Genomic DNA, 13,768 nt, shown 5'->3' with positions numbered 1-13,768 from the left:
AAGACACTTTTTATGGGTTAAGCTCTCACAGGTGAAATAAGGTTTTCTGGAAATATTACAGTGTGACTAAAAGCTTGATGTGCACTTCAGTAAAATTCCAGCACACCTAATCCATTTTGAGATCAGATGAGACTACTGCTAAAAGAGTATATAACCTGCTGCTAGTTCCCCAGGAATTCCCACCATTAAAATCTGAACAGATGGTTTCAGAAACAGTTTTTCCATTGTAAGTAGAATGTTCTTTGTCTTGGGGTTTCTGGCATGGAGCACAGAGCATCCTTTTGAAGCCAGCTCCTCAATTGCATCAGACAGACCTTGCAAGGATCACATCTGGCTGCAGTCCACTTGCTTCATCTTCTGCAATTACACAATATTGTGTTTCTGGTCTCCAAAATGATGTTGCAAGTAATGCTGATCCTTAAGCCGATTTCTGCAGTGGTATGTCTTGAAGTGCTGGCAGAACAGCAGGGCAAGGACAACCTGTTTAACAATACTGCACTTGGATATTCGTGTGGAAAAGTAACAGCTGCTTGTTTGACTTCAGTGCAAGCTTTAAGCGGGTTTTGTGGGTTATTGAGCTCTTGACTCCACCTGCTGGGTAAACATCTACTAGCAGAGCTCCGGTCACAAAACATCTGCTGTGCGTTACTGGGCAGTCAACAGGAAGGCTTTTCAGATCCTGTGTTTCCCTGCCCAGTACCTACTTCTGCTTTAAATGCTGTTTAGCTGAAGAGCTAAGGGAAAGCAACATCAATAAATATCTACTAAGCAAAAGGCAGGGTAGGGAGGCCCCTGGTTATAGAAGTGGGAGGTACAAAGCACCTCCAGGTTAATGGTTAAGCCTTAGCCTTCCTGGGCTTTATCTGGTAGGTTAAAATAACTGGCCTCATCCCTCTGGGCTACATGAAAGTGCATTACCCAGACAAACATCACTAGTTAGTTTACAGTTCCATTTTCTTTTTTTATTAGCTTGTACAGCCTTCATTCCCCAAATAACTTCTCTTTAGGAAGAGAAGAGGGGGGAAATAATGGTGAGCAAGGAGAGTCAGGGATCTGAAAAACGAAAGTCTTTCCAGAGCACTAAGCATGAGTCCCATAGATGGGCATAATGAAGTAGCAGCAATACTAGGATCTGCCAGAAGAATGAGATTCTTAGTTCAGTGATTTAACATAGTCTGAGGAATTTTTTCCCTGAGGCTAAACAGGGACATGTCTCCTTATTCCTTAATCTCTGCCCTTTGCCTGCACAGGCTTGATTCTGCTTCTTGATCTTGTGGAATGCATCTTCACCATAGCTACGGGCTGTGGGGAGAGTTCTCAGCTTTGAAACCTGTGCAGTCCTCAAAATACTGGAAGCTGCCTTTTTTCAGTGCTTGCAGCTCTTCATAGTAGGAGCATTAGTGTGTGCTACAGGAACTGCAGGGAAATGTAGTAGCTTTAACTTCAAATATCTTGTAAAAACTTAATAAGTTTGCTTGGAAAATCTTTTGTGAAGAAAGAAATTGACATCTTCCTGTCTTCCTTCATTTCCCTGCCCTGGCCTAAATATGGTATGCATAGTCTGGTTAGACATAAAGATAAGGAAATTTTCTTTTTTAAATGGCTTACTGTAGAAAAAAAGCTTTTGCTCTGGTAGGGGACTTGCAGGTGGTGACTTGGGAGGTCATTCTAAATCTGCCCTAGTTGTCTTGGTATGTTAATGTTTAAATGGTGGGAGCACTTCAGTAGCTGAAACTGCTCCCAGCAGTCTTAGGTTGCTCAGTAAATGATAGTGTGTTTCCTCAGTAACAGCCAACTCTGTGAAGACTAAAGCTGTAACCTGCCCGTGACCCTGCGTAGCAAAGCGGTGCTGATATCTGGCAAAGCTCACCAGGTCTGGATGGTGTTAATTCTGCTTTAGCAACAGATAAGCTGTGAAGTGCTTTTCTGCTTTGAGAATAGGTAAAGACTTCAACTCAGATGCCACTTCCAGCTGCAACTAATATTTAGACCTACAGCTCCTGCCAGAGAAGCTAAAACAATAATAGTGCCTGTACATCTTGGAAATGTTTGGACATTATTTCTTCTGCAGAGCTAATATACACGATAGACAACACTTTGTTCAACAACAGGTTTTAGTTCTTTGGTAGTCCCACTAGGTGAATTACATTCAACTTGTGCAAAGGGACACTAAAATCCTCTTGTTAGTGTTGCAGCTCTTGATTGATGGCTCTTAAATTCTCTGATCAAAACAGCTAATTGTGTTGTGCAAAATGAGACTGGAGATCTGTGTTCTAATACTACCAAACTTCATCCAAGTGGAAGTAATTTCCTGGAGAAGCTGTGGCAGGGAAGGCCTGCAGATTTGTTTACATAGCCTCTAGACTGCCAAAAGATGTTATAGTGTATTCATCTGACCTTACAAGATCTACATTAACAGCTTTGATTCTTCTGTGCTGTGTTTTTTCTAGGGCACAGGAAACCTTCATGCAGTGGGATCACTGTAGAAGATTTTACAACTTCCTCATGGCAGACAACATGAAGAAGATCATCCTTTCTCACAGGTACTGCAGTACATCACTTCAACTGATAGTATCAACTGGGTCATTTGCTACACTGGATTTGTCTTCTCAGTCCTTTAAAACAGGACTCCTGAAAGATGATGCACCAGTTCCTTTCTTGGTGGCCTTTAGATGAACCAACAGAGAAGGGAAGCCCATGTCAATCTCATCCATATATTGTAAAATATACAAATAAGCTTTGGTGATCTTGTTATAAGAAAGCAGGCTTTGTCTTTCTGCCTTCTGAGGAAACTTAATGAATAAACAAGCTGTGCACATGAAAACATTGCAATTGGACTTCAAAGCCAAGTGTTCTGCATCTGTTTCACTTCTAGCCAAAGAATTCCCTATTCAAGGAGCCTCTTGTTCTGCCACCTACCTGAGGTAGGACTTATCTTCAAGATCTGCTGTATGGAGCTGCTGCTTATCAAATAAGCAAACAGTCAAACTGTAGCTGTGGCTTCTAGCTGTTCCTCTAGAGAGAACATGTAGTCGGCAAAATACCTAGTGTTGCTCCTCCTGGAGGACAAGTGTACTTGTAGGATCCCTGTGCTGCTGTTGTGATCTGTGGCTCTCACACACCAAAGGAATGTTTGTTAAACATGTGACATGCTCAATGGTGTTTCTTCCATCACAAGTTTTCTGAGTACTTCTTACACATTTACTGCCTTAGAAAGTACCTCATCTGTGTATATTTGAAGTTGCCTGACTCAAGGGAAAAGGATGGGAATATCTAAGAACCACTCCAATTAAGAACATGTGTCACTTGCACACTTTTAGTTAATGGTTTACACTTCTGTGCAAAATCAAATGCTTATAGAAGGAATTAGGACAGCTGACATGTAGGATGATCCACACAATTCATTCCAGACTGACAAATATTTAGACAACTTGACCAAATTTAACATGTGAAGTTAGGTAAGCTCTCATTAAAATGTACTTAAATTCGTAACCCAGAAAAAAAATACCAGTGCTGGCTCAAAGGAGAGTCTTTTAAGTAAACTTTTTTCCATAATCACTTGTGCTCTAAGGCAACTCCCCCAAATCAAATCTATCCTCCCTCCTACTCTGCCCTGCAGCTGCCTCTGAAAGGAAATAAAAACCCTTTTCCAACTTGTGGCTTTTGTTCTATTTGTTAAGGGAGCAGTTTGTTCTGGTAAAGAAACACATCCTCTCCTGAGGGCAGTAACTAATTATGACAAGTGTCCATAGTAAATAGCTTTCTGCTAAGGTAATGCCCCAAGTAATTTCTGCTGTGTGAGCTATCTTAATATCTGTGCTGGGGAGATTCTAAGACCAGATGGTGAAGAAGATGCTCTGCCCAGGACTGCTAGTGCTCTCACCCCAGCCACCCACAGATTTGGTCTGAAGCCAAAGGACCTTCCCTCTAACATGCAGCCTCTGTTCCAAATACCCCTACTGCTGTCTGTTCTGGGAAGATCCTTGTGCAGTTTTTCAGTATAATAGAAAAACATCTTTTCTATAAAGAGGCTGCTGGAATTTTTGTTGTGTTGCTGGGAAGGGAGGTGAACCAATAAGCTGTCCCTCTTCCCAATAAAGCCTTGTGTATATGCAGCTGCTTCTACTCTTATCTTGTCAGACTTGGTAAATGCAGTTGTCCTTGAACAGGTCATGGTTTTACTGCCCTTTTGTTATTTGGATGTTTTTCTTGATGTTCCTCTTCCAGGCAAGTTCTTTTTGGAGATAACAACCTGAAGAAGCCACAGAGCCTGTTAGATGCAGATCTGAGCAAACTCTATACAGCAACATCCCTTATGCAGATTGATGATAACATCATGAGGTATGAAGGGTGGTTGTCTGATCCCATGTAGATCTCTGAAAGTCCCTTCCCTTTCAGGTGTTGCTCTTGGGTGCCTTTTGCTGTGCCTCTAGGAATCTGCTGAAATACAGTGCTGACAATCTGAAATTCTTCCTTGCCTTCATACTGAATGAAACCAGAAAAAAAAACCAAACAACTTACTCTTGACAGTCACAACTTCCATAAAATAATTCAGGAGGCATCTGTTTATCAGTAAATCTGAACCTGCAGCCTTCAATAATATAGGAAGAGGCCAGTTCTGCCTGCAAGTTCTAGGAAAAAAAAGGGCAGAATGTAGAAAGCAGCTCAGAATGACTCTTGAGTGTCTTTAGCCCTGATGGGGTTTTTTTGGGGAAAAACCCCTTCTTGCCAAAAACCACTACTACCTTCTCAATAAACATTAGAGTTGGCTGAGATAATACTTGTCATACTAACACCTTCATTAGCTTTCTGCTTTATTAAGCAGTAGCTTGTTACTGCCTGTGTCCTTGAAAACAGCATAGCACTTGTGTCAGTAGCACTGTTCATATCATGGCATATTCTGTGGAGTTGTTTACAGCTTTCCAAAATGACACTAAACTGTCAGCTGTACAGCTATAACGCTTGTGGCAGACTAAGAGTATTGCTGGTTGCCTTGTAAAAGCCATTCTGAGGGAAATCTCCTTACTTGTCCCTCATCCCTGAGGCCTTCCTAGTTTGGGCTGACAGCTATGTTTATATAAAAAAAAAAATAAAATACAAAGATATGCACTGGAGTACAGGTTCACTGAATTCTTGGTGTGGGATGGGGTGTTAAGGGTTTGGCAAAGAATGGGAAGGACAGTGAATTTTGGGTGCCTTGTGGGCAGAATGTTTGAAGTTCATAAACTGTGGTGGATTTGTATTTTGAAAGGTTTTCAGGTAAAGATGAAGAAGATCATAACTTTTTCTTTCTTCTACGTGTAAAATTAAGTGGAGTGAGATACTTTAAAAGAAGTGCTTTGAAGGTTGCTAGACTTCAACTTCCACGTGTAACTTGCCATTCTGTCACAATGTTTGAGTAAACCCAGGAGGTATAAAGGCTTGTGCTGCCAAGGGTGAGTTTTGCAGAGGCACTGGTTAGGAAAAAAAAAAGCATTGTCTGTGAAAAGTGAGGCATCATTCTTATCTCTGCATTATGTCTTCTCACTTGAAAATGAGTCACATGAATACTAGAAGCAGGTGATGGCAATGACAGTCTCCTCTATTTCAGGAAGTTCCATGGCTACAGTTCCCTGAAGGAATACTATGAAAAAGAAAGCTGCCTGCAGTATCTGCACAAGGTAAGCTCTTGCATTAGAGGCTGCTCTTGTACCTTCATTTTCCAACTGGAGAGAAACTGCACTGTGGCTTCTGTTGTTGATACCCAGGCACAGCTGTCTTATCTGGGATTTTCAGAAATAATCACTCACAGTATGTTAGAATAGGATTTCAGTTCTGGCTACCTCTTAATACTGGGGCTGAATGCTCTGGGCTCATAAAAGCTTAGAACTCTGACAGGTAGTAGCACCCTAGTGATCTAGATAAAGCCAGGCATTCAGCTGAACCTGCTGAGTGTATGAGGATAAGGTGGGAAGTGGGTGGTGGCACAGAGCCTGCAGTTCCAAGGAAGAATGACTTACTGTGGAAGAAACTTAGGATGCTATCTGACCAGCAGATGTTTAGCAGACCAATGTTTTGCTGAAGTGGAACTGGAAGATTTAATTCCTTCTTGATCTGCTGAGCCAGAGGATAGAGAATGGTCCAAGGGAGTTTCCTGGATTTCAACCAAGGTGTTCATAACAGAGCTGGCACTAGCTGCCTGATGTGCAAAGCAATACAGAGCAAAAAAGGGTGTAGCTATTTGAATTCTGAGTGGGGAAGATCTGTGACTCAATCTGTATTTGCTCTGGTGCACCCTTTCCCCTCTTATACAATTGAGTTGGAAAAAAAAATAGTCAAGCTCTGAAGTTACTCCATTGGTAAAAAGCTACTAGTCTTAAATTTCTAATCTCTGCTTTTCTGATGCTTCTCTAGGTATAGCTCAATTCTGAAATAAGGTGTCTTAATGGAGTTGAGCTAAGATGCTTTTACAGTTGGTAGACTGAAATTTAAATACCAACCCCCTTAATGTTTTTTTTTTTTTCCTTTTCTGCCATGCTTGTTGATGCAGATCCATGTTCCTCTTCTGTTGGTTAATGCTGCTGATGACCCTCTTGTGCATGAGAGTCTTCTATCAATTCCAAGAGCTCTTTCAGGTATGTTGAAGCAGTTTGCTACAGCTGTGCACATTTTTGTCTGCTGCTTCCTTATCATCATCCATGATTTCAAAGCAGCTTGACTTGCCTCCTTACATCTGTAATCCTGTGGAAGGTGTCCTAAGCCTCTTTAGATCGCCAGTCACTAGAACTAACAAGGCTAACCTTGAGCAGGAAGATCTTGAGTCCTTTCAGGCCCCTTCTGCTGGTTTGGCTTGTTCTAACAGCCAGCATTTTACATTCAGGTTACATTCCTGAATGGGAAAAAATGCTTCCTTGTGTCTCCATCCCTCACTGGGATTTAGTAGAAAGGTGGGTTATTGTAGTGATAGTCTTCATCAAGTACAGATGAACAGCCCCCTATGCTGATGAAGGACTGGGGCAGGGGCTGTGTTGTTTGATATTGAACTTAGAACTCCTTTCAAGGAAGAGATCCTATCTTCAGGCAAAACAAAGAGTAAATGGCTCAGAAGAGGGAGCTGGCTGCTGCTTAGTCACACAAATAGAGGGTGCACAGGGAGGGAAGCAGGGTTCATTCGTTTCCTGATTGTGAGCAGAGTATCCACAGCTGCTTCCAGGCAGAAGCCACAGCTGCCTCCAGGCAGAAGCAAGTACAGGGATTTTTCTCACTACACCATGGGAGGTGGCTGATGTACTGATAGAGCTTAGAGCAGCTTGACATGGTGCTAACAGTGTCTGAGTTAAAGATGTTCATTCATTAAAGGAGCATGACTGTGGCAGTACAGGCATTGCTGGAAGGACCCAGCCATCAGCATTTCTTGGGCAACCTCCTTGTACTGGGATTGGTTCCTGCAGACTGTCCTGTCCTGTGAAGCGGTTAGGTGATGTGCTTTGGACTCCAAAGTAGGCCTGCCAGTGCTTTCCTGCTTCCTACACAGTTGCTCCTTTGGATTAGATACTATGCCAAGGGTCAAGGTGATTATCACAACTCAAGGTGGTTTCTTTCTCAGCTCCAAGATGTAACCTTCTGGAACTTTGTCTCCTTTTGTTTTGCAGAGAAACGGGAAAACGTCATGTATGTGCTGCCCCTTCATGGAGGCCATCTGGGATTTTTTGAGGGGTCTGTACTATTCCCAGAACCTCTTACCTGGATGGATAAGCTTGTGGTGCAGTATACCAATGCCATCTGCCAGTGGGAGAAGACAAAGTCTCACTGCTCAGACACAGAGCAGGCTGTATCTGGCCAGGAGTAAACAACCCAAAGACTCTGGATCACTTCAGTATATTTCTCCCTTTGGGAACATCTTGTTTGTTCCCACACCTGCTGCTTCAGGTTTCCATTTTCCTCGATATCCTATGGCTGGGGTTTGATCACAATGTTTTCTTCCACAGTGGAGTTAAAGCAGAGGGCAATGTCTGATCAGAGCATCTTTGTACTTATAGTCACTTGGCTTTGGAATGTACTGCTCTGCTTGAAGAGTTAGGTTTCTGACTGCAACTCGTTACAGGGTTATTGAGCTAAAGACAGCTTGCTTTAATATAGTAGAAGTTTCAAATGTCAAATCCTTTCACCTGCTGGTCAAAACCTTGATCTGCAGCATTTGTTTAGGTGTAGATGACTAACTGTAACTGTTCTCCTCTGGCCTGGTGGAAAAACCCGGGCCACAAGCCAGTGAGTAGTTCAGTCTAAAGGCATTAAAATGTCACTTGGAAAAACAGATGCTCAACTGCCAGTGGAGTTGCAGCCTTCTTGAGGGAGCTTTTTGCTTCCTAGGAATGCACTTACATGAGTCAATCAATTTAAAAATAGTTCCATGCTTCAGCTGTCTGTGGATTGGGTGTCTTTATGCTGGGACTCAGAAAAGCTGCAGGCTGGCAATACCAGTTAATGCTTCTGTGAGAACATATTATCTTGCACCAGGACTAGATCAGTCACTTTCTTGTCATCTTTGCCCCTTTTTAAATGTAGTCATCTTTCTAGTACTTTTTTTTTGGACCCAGGGCTTTTTAAAGCTGGCTCTAGCATCCAAATGGAAACTAATTATTGAGAATCTGCAGGATCTTTCTGTGATCAAAAATTGTTTTTAAGAGTATTTCATAGAATTATGTACTCTGTTAATGATTCACTTGTTGAAGAGGAGGGTATCTATTTAGATGTACTCCCCTTAAATCAGGATAAATCATACCAAAATTCTTCCCTTAGAAATGGCTTTCAGACACAAGACTTGCCTTACAGTTGATGGGGAACTGGATGACTCTAGTGCAACTAAAATGGTATCTTTGCCTGGCTAACTATTTCCACATGTATGTAATGCTGTAGAATTACTAGCTCTTGTAAGATACTGGGCTCTTCCTCACTTGAATTCCTTTTCCATACCCAGGCATCCTCTTCTAGTTTTAATGTGTGAAGTGTGAAAGCTTTTGGCAGGAAAGATGCCTACACACACGTGCTTTTCCCTTAAGTGACTGTTATGATCTGTGCTAATACTCTATCTATCCCCTGGAAGGAAAGTTGTCCCATGTCAATCTGGAGACTGAAATTTTGTGATCAAAATCTTTTGTTGTTGTTTTTTTTACTGTTTGTTATGTTAATATTATAGTCTCATTAATCCATCCTTAGGACTTCTTTATCACAGTGTCAGTTAAGTTCTTTTCCTGTGACACTTCCCACATCAACTAGCACTTTATTGCTTCAGCCTTGGTCTGTGTTTCAGGCACTTTAGTTTATAGCTTAAGGGTGAAACAAGCTTCAAGACTTCAGTCTGATGTAGGGGAACAAGCCTTCTGGATTGCCCTGTCCCTCAACTTCAGTAGGTTGGAAAGGTGGGTTTTTGTTTTAATAAAGCAATAATTAACTATTGTAGCAAAGGTGTATTATCATATCAGGAAATTTCTTTCATTTGCCTTAGGCCAGACACCTTGGCCTGTTAGAATGAGCTGTGGGCATCTGCACGTTCTTCTGGTTAGTAAGTCCAGGTTTCCTTTTTTCATCAAATAAAAGATGCGACTGAGAAAAGCTATAGCAAGACTTGGCCATGCTTCTGGCTGTTCCTTAAGAACTATTTTAGGGCATTAGTTAGCAAGGATATTCTTAGCTGATGGATATCTTGTCTGGATCTTTTCCTCTTATTCATACTGCATCTATATAGCACTAAAATCTGTCATAAAAGACATTTCAGATTTTTGCTTAAGTAGCTGTTCATATAATCACTGGAAATTACTTAAATATTTTCTTGTGTCAACAGAAGTGGAGTGTAAACACCACTTGTATACATTGAAAATACAGTAAAAATTTAGGTGTGTAGGGGAATGTTTATCTCCAGTGGGTTACAATTTTAGAAGTGTTTCACCTTTCATAGTGTACTACAGCTGTAGCTTGCACAGGTCATAAAGGAACAACATTGCCTTTCCCATGCTTCATGTCTTTCCTCAATCCAGCTTTACTGTGCTGAGTATCAACTTCAGACAGCTCTAGAGCAACAGAAGACATCCTTGCTACTGATACCCTTGTTGAGGTGAAGAGCCCATCTTTTGATCCAACATGTGAACTTCTGTCCAAGGTTGGTCAATGTGCATCTGACCTCCTTTGAGAGAAAAATATCTGCCTTCCTCAACTCGAGAGCCTTATCAAAAGCAGAGGTGCTCTGCCCAGCTCCCCAGGCAGCTGAAGCTCTGCCTTCCTTCCCAGGACCCAGACTGGCAGATGAGTTTGGTTGTTGACTGGCCCACAACATGAAAGTCAGGAGGGTGAGAACTGGCGTGGTACTGTCTGGAAAGGTTAATGATGAGGCAAAGTAAGTGATTTGCCTCTGGTCGGGTCAAGCCAGTCCCTATGAAGGTGGAATTTTGTCCTGGGAAGCTTAACACGAGGTTGTTGAAGTGTGTGCACTTTGAGATCATTGCAGTATAGTTTGATAATGCAGTTCAAGATTAAAGCATGATGATTCAATGTCATGCACTCTGTTTAGTTTCAAACCAGGATTAGAGCATCCGCAGAGCTCTTCCCCAGGTAGTCTCATGTGGTATCCATGCCTTGTTCCTGAAAGTAAGTAGAACTTGGACATAAACCTGAAAGACTCTCTCAATCAGATGGCAAGTTGTAGCACTGTTTGGATGGTTAGGCTGGTCCAACCATCAGCTTTGTCAGTGTGTGGAGAGATCTGAAGATTGTAGGTATGCAGCTGGGACTTGCTCTTACTGAACACAAGGAACTTGCAGCTTCCACTACATCAGATCTGCCAGCATTTTTAATGGTCATTAGCTTTTAAGCTGAAGGAGTTTTCAGATGGGTCTGGGAATGTTGTTGCACTGTAAAGACAGAAACTTGAACTTCCCTGCAGTCTTTCTCCTGAGTGCTTTTCTGCAGTTCTTGTTTATCAAGATAGAGGTTACAAAGACATTACATTAAGCAAAGATGTTGGGAACTATTAGCTGCAGCACTGCATTTAGCCAAGCTACCTGTGTGTCATCTGTCCTGGGTCTGTCACAAGTTCCTAGACCCCAGCCCTTTGACACGTGGTGCCTTGCCCCTTTTCTCCTCCTCCCTTGACATCAGCATATCTAGAGACTTCAGTAACAGCTCTGTCAGAGCTCTTGGGGCTTTGCATTTTAGGAAATGACTTCTCAGACACTCACTAGGTAGTGAGACACCCTTGGCAATGTTCACTGTACAAGTGTACTGACTGAAAAGATCTTTGTGGGCAGCCTGCAACTGGCTACAGTCTTATTTCTAGGCTTAAAACAACAATGTATATAAGCCCTGGATCACTTTCACCTCTCTGCTTCTTTAGCAGTAGGGATTGAGTAATAGAGGGAGGGTTTGTTTTGCTGAATGTCACTTATAATCCCAAAGTTCTTGTCTGTTAACTCCAGCTGGAGGTAGATTGTCTAAGGGACTGGATCTCAAAAGAAAGAGCAGAGTAGCAACTTCAGGATTTAATTGCCAAACAGTTTAGTCACTGGGATTGCCTCCAAGTTTTTCTAGAAAAATATTTTGCCTGTCCAGAGTGTATTGGAATTCTTCACAGCCTTTTTCCAGGAGACCAGAAAAGGTCCTAGCCTTGAGTTGCATGTATAAGTATTTGTTGTGAAAGGCATCTTGCTTCTGGCTTGAGTCACGCTCCATGTATCCTTACTTCTTTGATGGACCTGTTGGTTGGGTTGGTCCTGGAGCCACAGTGACTCAAAGCAGTGTCTCCTTCATAGCTTTGAAGTGACAAGCAAAGAGCTGCTCTTGATGTGAGGACTTTTGAGTTTTGTCAAAGCTTGGAATGCCTCAGAACACCAGCCAAAGGAAGGGGTGCCTTGTAACTGTACCCCTTTTATTGCTGAGGTTGTCTACTACTGTAGTCTGGACTTTCTCAACTGTTGGGGCATCTTGGGCATAAGTGCTATCCATGAGTCAAAGCAGTTGCCAGCTTTCCATGCTGTGGTGGGAAGGTTTCTAGGGCTGCATTTTGAACATCTGTGTCCTTGATTTTGCTGGTTAATCAATGGATGCAACCATTGGAATCCAGGGCAGCATTTATCAGGTGTGGTCTGCTGGTATTGAACAGCCTTTTCCAAGTCTATCTGATAACACTCCAAAAGCTCCAGCTCCACATTCCATGTGGATAGTCTGTGTCTTTCCTTCTCACTTAATGGCCTTGCCTAGTGCAGGTGGTTTTAGTGCCCTGTCCCACAAGGTGGCTCTACACAAAGCCTTCTTGCTTCTGACTGATAAGCTCACATCTGTCTCTGGTCATGCAAGAGCTTTGCTTGGATACAGAACTTCCTTCTGGGGTGTCCACTATAGTTCTACTAGGATGTTGACCCTTCTTATAGTTCCTACCAACTGGGATGTCTTTTTTTTTTAAAGTCAAAATCCACCTGTATTTGATACAACCAAACCCTACTGCTTAGCCCAACTCAGCAGCTTTCCAAAGGAGCATATTTTCTCATTTTGCTGCTTGACAGCTTGCCCATAATTTAGTTATTAGAGCTGCTTCTTGAGAAAATACAGCCTCTTCAGAAGGAGGAACCCTTTCTCTGACAATCCCAAGCTGGAGAAGTGCATGGAGAGCTTGAGAAGAACAGACCTGTACCCTTCTTGTGCCCATACAGGTGTGTTAGAACAGACTGAGTGACTTCTGATGTTAATAGTGATCAGCTTACCATGAAAATATTTTCAAATAGGCAAAACCATAATCTGGAACCATCTCTAAATGCTGCCCTGAAAAAGCTTGTGTACTGAGACACCCTCCCTGCTGCCATGTTCTGAGTCAGATTCTTTAGAGGTGACAGCTGCAGGGGGAGGTGATTTGCAACTAGCAATGCAATTTTTCTATATCTGCTGATGTTTACCTTTAAAATATATATAAATACATATAATTGTCTGATTTTTTCTTTAATTTTTTCTTGTGTGGTGTAAAATGGAGGTCATTGCAAAACAAAATGTAATTTTGTTATCTTTGATTCAGTGGGATTTCTTTATTTAAAAATAAAGGACTTATTGAAGTCAGTGCTACATGTAGTAACTGTGTGCAATGTTGTTGGGTGCTGAAGTCCAGCCCTCACTCCTGACAGTTGCAGGGGGGAGAGGATCATCTGATGTGGGAGCATGTTGGGCCAACAAGGTGATACTCATTAAAATGCAACTGGGTATCTGAACATGTTCCTTCAGCCATGAGCTTCCCTTATTAGCTAGACAAGAAACAAGAGGAAGCCTTTAGCCCTAGTTCTTAAAGGCCAATTTGGTATTAGATGCTAAAGTTTCTGGTCACTAGTGCTGTCTAAGGCAAGAGTGCCTTGGGGAAAGGCTGTCCTTATAGCCCTGTGGCACACATGGAGGCAGGAGTGGGCTTGCTGCTCCCTCACTGGTGTTCCAAACAGGACAACACTCCTCAATACCTCCTGTTCCATCAGCTTAGGTGTTGCCTCTCTGTTTTGACCTGCTAGTTGGGCTGTTCAAGAGGTAAAAGGCTCCTTTGAGGGAGAAACTTGAAGCTTGTACTCCTCTCTTTCCTACACAAGAGGGATGGCAGTGGTGGGGGTGTCCTTTCCACCTTTTGCTTTTGCAGCTGTTGCACCTTCTGTGTCCATCTTCAGAAGACTTGGCTCTGCTGCCCCTGAGTGCTGCACTGAGTGTCAGGTAGACAAATGAGAAGACTGCCCAGGGGCTGTATGTGACAACACATGGATGGTGTGCCAGCCCC

At 42.5% G+C, this 13,768-nt stretch overlaps 1 protein-coding gene across 1 annotated transcript in view; it reads left to right on the top strand.

Annotated features, from left to right (window-relative positions):
- Window positions 1-13,080, top strand: part of ABHD2 (abhydrolase domain containing 2, acylglycerol lipase) — a 39,286-nt gene extending 26,206 nt beyond the window's left edge. Inside the window, exons 7-11 of the mRNA XM_051628218.1 lie at window positions 2,451-2,543; window positions 4,228-4,341; window positions 5,591-5,660; window positions 6,530-6,614; window positions 7,632-13,080. Of these exons, the coding sequence (XP_051484178.1) occupies window positions 2,451-2,543; window positions 4,228-4,341; window positions 5,591-5,660; window positions 6,530-6,614; window positions 7,632-7,828 (559 nt within the window). The 3' untranslated portion in view covers window positions 7,829-13,080. The remainder of the gene's footprint in view (window positions 1-2,450; window positions 2,544-4,227; window positions 4,342-5,590; window positions 5,661-6,529; window positions 6,615-7,631) is intronic.
- The last annotated feature ends 688 nt before the right edge of the window (window positions 13,081-13,768 follow it).

Source organism: Apus apus, chromosome 10 (genome assembly GCF_020740795.1).
Source record: "Apus apus isolate bApuApu2 chromosome 10, bApuApu2.pri.cur, whole genome shotgun sequence".
Taxonomy (NCBI): domain Eukaryota; kingdom Metazoa; phylum Chordata; class Aves; order Apodiformes; family Apodidae; genus Apus; species Apus apus.
This window is presented reverse-complemented; position numbering and strand designations above follow the sequence as displayed.